Source organism: Botryllus schlosseri, chromosome 4 (assembly GCF_051294905.1).
Source record: "Botryllus schlosseri isolate E-star chromosome 4, Bs_hap1, whole genome shotgun sequence".
In the NCBI taxonomy this organism is placed as follows: domain Eukaryota; kingdom Metazoa; phylum Chordata; class Ascidiacea; order Stolidobranchia; family Styelidae; genus Botryllus; species Botryllus schlosseri.
Genome location: NC_137239.1, coordinates 26,393,558 through 26,402,057, shown reverse-complemented (window position 1 = coordinate 26,402,057; position 8,500 = coordinate 26,393,558). Strand labels below are relative to the sequence as shown.

At 40.4% G+C, this 8,500-nt stretch overlaps 1 protein-coding gene across 1 annotated transcript; it reads left to right on the top strand.

Moving 5' to 3' along the window:
- The first annotated feature begins 1,683 nt into the window (after positions 1–1,683).
- On the top strand, positions 1,684–8,283 carry LOC145437629 (uncharacterized). The gene is made up of 7 exons (XM_080314909.1): positions 1,684–2,031; positions 2,529–2,691; positions 3,427–3,648; positions 3,761–3,954; positions 5,468–5,624; positions 6,688–6,878; positions 7,712–8,283. Exons 1-7 carry the CDS (start codon positions 1,796–1,798, stop codon positions 7,896–7,898), a joined length of 1,350 nt encoding a protein of 449 aa, XP_080171035.1. The 5' UTR covers positions 1,684–1,795; the 3' UTR covers positions 7,899–8,283.
- Positions 8,284–8,500: the final 217 nt, after the last annotated feature.

The window sequence follows — 8,500 nt, the reverse complement described above, 5'->3', positions numbered from 1 at the left end:
ATCTGAAACTAAAGTTTTAGGTATCCCTGGCCCATACGCATGACCTATGCAACACTGCAACAGTGGTCGACATTATATACAAATAGAAGCTGTCGCATTCGTCACCATGCAGCCAGAACTCCTGGCACGTATGTCAAATGGCCACTCAACAACCGTTCGGAAGCTATCTTCACGGCATTTATTGGTATACATTGTTTCCAAATATGCGAGACTGAAAGACCCGATACGCAGCCTTATCTCATACTGAAATAGAAACTTGTCCGTTTGTCTCTGGGAAAGTCGGAAATGTACCGGTGATGTCCGCAGGGTTAATCGATTCGAATACTGCACATTTGACGGAAATGAAATGAAGAAGGGTGACAATGCATAGTTGAGGAAATGAACCACTTTGCAATGATAAAGGATGAAAAATGTCGAGATATGTCGCTATGAAATGTCGCGCATTGTATTTTTAGCATCTTTAGATGTCATTTCGACGAAGGAAACTGGTTACGGTTCATTTCTGTAAACGCGTGACGAAGATATATAGTGTCAGTTGCTCGTGAGTGATACAAAAATTTTGATCACCCGAGGCGAGAAATGACCGATGATCGGCTTCATATCAGAGCAGGGTTTCTTGCAGGGAAGGTTAAAAAGTTGGGTCGTGACCCCACCAGAGCAAGCATCTATAATATGTATGTAATATCTGCTGAATGTCTCGCAACAACAAAAAATTTCGCGCCTAGCGCGATCGTCGATAGATGGATCGTGAAAATGCACTTCCACTTGTATTACTCAAATATTGATTTATTGTCGTTATAGATTTGTCTAAGATTTGTTTCTCTGAAAGCGCTTCAACTTGCACGGATAATGCTTGGACATGGGAAGGAGGAAAAGGGCCCGTAAATGCCGCACCCCATTCTTAGAGCATAACTTACTGAAATGAATCTAGTTGTATTCGCAATTATATGAAAGAATTCCCAGTAAGGAAGGCATATTACTAGTATGGCTACATGACCATATGAAGTTTTGGCTAACATGCGACAGGGCAAAGTGCGGTGCCAAAATGAATAACGATTATAAAATCGTTCCTCAAAATGAACGACGCATGATGTCCAAAACCCTCGATATTGATATATGCCAAGGCGCCGATTAGTCCTGTCCTTGCAAGCTTGGCCTCACGGTTCAGATGCGACCCATATAGGAAAATTTATCTTCCCGACGAAGAGATGCGAATAAATAATACCATGAAAGAAAACTTTCAAGGGACATCAATATCCAAATCGCTTCGACACCTTCCTATCTTTTCATTGTATCGCATTTTTGTGGTGTATTGAGCTGATAAATTGCTAATAAACCAATGATGATGATGATGAATGAACAGCTGTATCTTATCTATTTCATAGAGTGTCCTAAATGCATAGCATACTATCAGTAGAAATACGTTTATTTCGATATGCGAGGCTTGACACGCGAAATAACAATAAAAGTCATATTTGGTTGCGGTCTAAAAAGTTCGAGAACCACTGTAATAGAGGTACTAAATGCATAATGAACAATCGAACCGTAATTTCAGCATATCCCCGGCAATGGTAGCCTACATTGGAATCATATTTTTGACGTCTGGTTAAACTTGAGCTCCCATGTGCGAGTCAGTGACTTTCGGGCATTGAATAGCTGCCGTTCGCATGCGTGACAACTGACAAGTGATTTATGATTGTTTTCCAGACTTCACACTGTGACTTCAGAAACAGTATATGTAGGCTATATTACGTAATAAAACAGCACGAATTGAAAATATTTATACAGCTGAAGAATGGATTCCTATTTGTTACAAAATGTCTCCAAGGAATTGGAATATGGATTTGATTCGTTCAATGACTACTATTACGATGCCAATACATCATTCTTGGATCTCTGCGAGAGACATCAAGTTAACGAAGTCGCTTTAGCCTCCAGGACTGTGCTATCCTTCCTTGGAATGGTGGTTAACTGTATAGTGGCGATCGTGTTATTGATGCGGCGGGAGTACCAACGATCGGGATCTCACTGGTGCGTAACTATAATGCGATAATTTCAAATATATACTAGTTTATAAAATACATTTCGATCCAATCAGCATCAAAAGAAATGTAGTGTTTGCAATAATATCAATACCTCTTATCAAAGCGGACATAAATCAATGCTCAAGATGAATTCTCTATATTATGCCTATACGTCTACCATCTTCATACCTTGGTGCACCACATCCGTCGTGTCAGATTGCTGCATGCTTGAGGTGCACTTGAAACCATTACCGACAACTCTCGTGGTGTGATAAGTCGTCTGGAATTGGATCCTGGCAATTATCTTTACTTCCGTTCATGTAGATTGGTACACATTGCTGTCTGGAGACGTTTAAATGATAAATGTGGTATCCACAAACTCTCTTGTGAAGAATACCCTAGTGCAAAGCTATTTCGTCTGTGCGAAATGACATAATTCCGTTAGCAATCATAAAAGTTCTTTAATTTATCAGTTCCCGTGTCACCCCGCTCTTTATTTCCCAGGTTGACACTTCAGGTTTTGCTGTCAAACGGTATTTACCTGTTGACCGTTTTCCTGCAAAATATCAATGAACACCACGGAGTTTGGATTATGGGCGGCTTTCTATGTCAACTACTCAGGGCCACCGCTTGGTCAAGTAGAGGGGCGGCAAACGTATTTCTTCTCGTGAGTTAGATTTCATACTCGTTAGCACGTCAACAGAAGCCATGGCGATTGCGGGCTTATATGCTGTTCCATTGTGCCACGATTTCTCGCAAGAAACTCATGCAAAATACATATAAATAGCAAATTGACCTCAATTTGGCTTCCAGAGCTGTTGGAGTAGAAGTGCGGGAAGTGCCGAAAAGATCAAATGGTGGACATTGCGATATCTGTGATCAGGGAATTGGCACTGTACTGTACGAAAAAATTTAGCGTGATTCGGGTTACCAAGGGGCAGAAGCAGAGCGGCATTATATTCCTACTTACGCTTAGCATTGACATAACTACAGTTTATAGCGTAGTAACACACGACCAACATTTCTTGGCTAATTATGATTATGCAATGGAGTATCCAGCGAGCAATATGGGAATCAAAATGATTACACCGAAGGTCATCATAATAAACATGTTATGTCGAATTTCTGAAACAAGCAACAGTACTGTGTTATAAATCGGCAGATCAGAAATCACAATAAGAATATCGGAATATCAATAAAAAAGATCGTATCATATTATTATTATTATATATAATAATGTCAGTAAATATTAATCTGGAATGACCATGACCATTGACCCGACGATAGATGTCGAAACACCATGATAACTAAAAAACAACAGCAATAAACAACTATTTCGGTAAATTATTATGAGTGTGAAGTTGCATGGTTCAAATATACACAGATGAAATTTTACTTTCAGTTGGCAAATGTGTCGTCAATATTTTCGTTCCTTGGCGTCGCTCGCATCTCAGGACTGGACAAGAAGAAGTATCACGATATCATAAATTGGATAATAGCTCTACTATTCGTCGTCGCGCCCTGTGTGATATTGAACCTTCCAATCTACATGTTCAGCGTGGTAAACAATTGCAACCGATGTACCGTAGAGATACCTATAACACCTGCGGAGATTTGCGAAATGGTTAGTATTTCATTGGCTTGCTGACAAATGGAACAGAGCCTTATCTTGAAAACTGAATGGATCTTTTGTGAAAAATTTGACTCTTCAAGGCCTATTGTATTTTTGATGATAGATTGGTCTGAATACATCGTCGTGCAGCAACGTAATTGACATGTTCGGAGGCTCGGAAAACCAGACGGCTGATGTTTTCGACGAATATGGCTACGGAGGATCGGGATACGTCTTCGACCATACAAATTACAGCTTGGACTCGCTTGACTCCTATGGAGAGAATATCACCAGCTACGTTGCGCATAAGGAGTGTTTGTGAGTAATCAACGCGTAGACGTATACTTTGCATCGAGTTTAACCAGAGCTGTGCGAAATCGAAACAGCACCTCGTCAGCCCCCCAAAAACGTTGATGTTGGGTCCCCCATAGGGTGATAAACCAAACTTCTGGGGGGGGGGGGTGGCTGTGCCGTACATAACTATGTACTAACGTACTAAACTAAAATACGCACACGATTTCAAATTGGCATTTCTTCACTGGCAAATATTTTTTCTCTGGGGGATGGCATTTGTCTTGTAGGGTTCATATTACCAGGACAGGAACATTCGACGCCAGCCATTTAGCGCCTATGTACAATTAAACATATTATATGTATGTATTGTATATACAACATACATCGAAGTTTTCCGTCGGCATAAGGGTAGTCCTTTTTGGCCAAGGTTTTCTCGCAGCCGATTGTTCTGGCAGAGTTCTTGGAGTCTCTTGTATAATTGTACATGGCCTAAAACTTAATACGTCGTGGTGCGTTGAGACGCGGTAATGGCCTGTATGGCGAAATCCCCATTTATATTAATCTATTTTTCCTGGGGAGGGTACCCAATAATCAAGGTATTTGGCTACATTACATAGGGTTAAAGGCATGCATATTGTCCACCAGGTGTCGATTCTACCTAGTCGGAACCATGACACTTGGTGGCCCCAACAACAACACTACCACAATAATAACAAACAATTATAACGACAACACTCCTAATGGGTGGGCTGCCTCAACACCGACCTGAAACAATGATGCAGGTCGATCTCTACTATACAAATGCATGTCGTTTCTATTAACGACGTGGTCTTGTGCTGCGTGTTCTGAAGGATATATGGCATGGCTGGTATCGAGGTTTCAGCTGCTGGAAGAAACTTTCACGACAACTCTCAATCATAAAATAATTAAGGGGTGCAAAATATCGGTGCTCGAATACATCAGTTTTGTCTGTATGTCGATGGTGCAAACGAGAATAAATCTGATCTCTCTCTCTCTCTCTCTCTCTCTCTCTCTAAACAAGTCATTGCTCATTATTGCACAAAATACAAAGATGCAATAATTATATTTTATGGAAATCTCGGGACTCCAATATAAGTATTACATCTGTGTATTGTGTGCATGTAATAATTCATATTGGCTTCTTTAGGCCCTTAGTATAGGCCGTGGTAAAGGTATATCCTATATGTATGGACTTTTTAAAGTTAGCACTGTTCGCACAGAAATTTCAATTGGTCAATTTTCCAGTGCCAATATTAATCACAAATCACCATGTTGGTTGCTTGACAACGAAAATTTCATTAACGTCCATAAAAGATAGACAAGTTGTACTTATATGTTGATTGTTTTGAAAATTATATTTTGTAAAACGGTCCGGCATTTCACAGGCCCTTTGTCTCATCTTTCGGTAGTTGTAAGATCATTTTCTGCGATTAAAATTACAATGCGCTATCACATTGTACCGCAACTGGCGTGGTAGCATCAACCATTGAATCGTATTTTCATTTGAATAACGCAGATACGAGGAACCGAAAGCTTTTTACGTCTGGCTTCTCACCACCTTCGTGATATTCTACATCCTCCCGGCGTCAGGCATTTTGCTGTTCGCTCTGTCGTGGCTTTGCAAAACTGCTATGACGATTGCAGACAAGTGCCACAAGGAATCCATGTCCAAGGCGAGTATTGATTTATTAGTGATTCGAGTCTCTGAATTTTCAGCTCCTACATAGAACTTGGAAAACGAGGCATGTACAATACATTCGGTTGACTAGATTGAATTTTAGAGCTGGAAACAATTATGTCAAGTCGAGTAAGTCACTAGCCCTTGCGGTGTTGCAGCTGTGACCAGTCCTCATTATAACGTGATACTTCACGTTCTTTTGGGATGACTTTAAAAGTGAAAAACAAGACATCTGAACTTTGATATAAAACTATTCCTAAACTCACCTTTATATAGTAAACTTGATTTGGACTATACTATAGAATTCAGTATCTCAGGAATAATAATGATATCCACCTGGTGTAAAACTATAGATAACCAACCTACAGATAGATGCGCATCACGTGAGTCGAGTGATGCTACAGTCGCAGATTTGTTGTCGCTTCATAGCATGAAACGGCAACGTAATTGCTAGTCCCATAGATGACGACCCGAGCGCTCAAATTTAATAAAGTTGATCTTATTTGAAAGCTACAGTCGCACTGATTCTAATAACATACATCAAAATCTGATCAGCGCAATGGAACCCCCTCCAAATACCCCTCAAAGTCTGAAAATCTGCATCGTTCTGAACAATCGCAACCACGCAAAGACCATTGTTATGGTCAGTGTGCTGCGTCGTTGCGATTGTTTAGAACAATGCCGATTTTCAGACTTTGAAGGCTATTTCGGGGTGGTTCCATTGTCTTAATGAAACTTAAATGAATATCATCAGAATCAGCGCGACTGTAGCTTTCGAATAATATCAACGTTAATAAATTTGAGCGCTCGGGTCGTCATCTATGGGATTAGCAATTACGTTGCCGTTTCATGCTATGAAGCGACAACAAATCTGCGACTGTAGCATCACTCGACCGTGAATCACGTGATGCGCATCTATCCGTAGGTTAGTTATCCATAGTAAGACAACCATAGATGTCCAGACACCATGAATACTAAACAACTACAGTTCCCTTGATTTGTACTTATCAGTATTTTCGCTAATGAACTAATTTAATAAATAATAATTTTTCGTTTAGGTGTCCGTTGTCAGGCTCCTGTTCACTTTGGATATCCTGTTCCTACTGCTTTGCAGTCCGTGGCATGTAGTACGTGCAAAAAAGGCGTACGGTGGTTTAGGTCGCAATGGTGCGATTTGCGTGGGTTTGGTCAACTACTCCGAATTGGTCGCCTTGATTTTTCATGTGATCACTCCTATTATTATATACAGGTACATGACTATCTTATTAATGACCGACTTCACTTGTTGACATGATAGCTCATGCACGTACCAGTGACATACAAATGATATTTCCATGTCTCATAAACTCACCTAAATACGTACAAGTCCTGAAAGCGAAAATGATCTCATTCCACGACACAACGCCAATTTCTCCGTTCAAGTCTTGCGTCCATTTCCGTAGCAACATAAAATGCTATGAATTGTTGAGCATAGTAGAATAGATCAAAGCGCTCCGAGCTTACCCCCGCGTCATAGTGACTGACCGGGGAAGAGAACGATTCAAATATGGCTCCCTAATTCTTGTGACTCAATGCACTTCTCGGACATATAGGTACTTGACCCAAACCGTTCGGAAGCGATTCACAATCCAATAGCACCTATACATAATTATGAAGATACAAATTATAATAACTCACTTATATATTTCGGGTCAACTAATGACACTGCTTTCGTGACGTCGAATTGAAAATCTGTCTAATTTATGGCAAAAAGGGATCGGGTATTGCCGCAGCACAGTGGCGGCGGAATTGGCATATTTAAATATTGGTTTCAGCAAGACATAAGGTGGTAATTGGTAACGATTGTCCAAGCATTAAGGCGTCACCTCATCGAATTGTTTCGCGGACGGGGCGTGCGAAATGAAATATATACAACTGTTTTTACTAGTCCAATTTCTTTATTTCGTTTTGTATCTTTTCATACAATGTACTCCTTTATTTCAAATATCATTACTCTCTCCTTTAATTATATTTGTTATCTCTAAATAATGAAGGAAGTCTTGTGAAATGTGGATTCTTTAAAGTTTCCTGTATCTCATTTAGATTCACCGCTGGCAGCACTGCTATTTCGAAAGAATTCCAACTAGCAAGCCCGTCCTGTTGCCGCGCTTTTTCGTGCAAGAAAGGATATTCCGAACGGGACAGCTCTGACATACTGCTGAAAAATGGCGAAAGAATAAGACTGAACTCGGAGAAAGAAGCGATGTCTCCTCTTGCAACTGGAATATGAAGTGCCAAAAGGCTGCCGCTCTGTCTTCTATCTCACTGCCCGCGCGATAAAACTGTAGTATAAACGTGCGTACCGAACGCGACGAGATACTTTATTGAGCGATACGTTGATTAGTATCGCGGCGAATGCGTTAGTATCGGAAAGAGAATTTTACATTGCGAATTTTGGACGCTGTGATGGGTCGATAGTAAATATATGTTTCTGGGACGTATCGTCTCTAAGTAATTTCTATATATGCTTTTCAAGTTACTCCGTTCTTTTGACTTAATTCTGTTATTACTAGTAGCCTACTAGTTTGGGCCTGCATTGAAATGCACTCATAGCGCTATACCTGTAATTGTGTAACATTTTTCAAAAATAAATTCTAAATTGTTGATCAGATCAACTCTGACGAGTTCTGCACTTCCAGTACCCCGTGAAAGTTATCTCTGCATGCATCAATTATCACGAGGTATATAGTTAGTACAATCGAACGTGCATGGTATATTGCTATGTGTCGATAACGGAATGATGGTACGGGTATAGAGAGAGAGAGAGATATGGTATTCTTTTTCGCCTGCATCATCGAGATGCTTTGACGACGGAGTTGCGATACGGCCCCA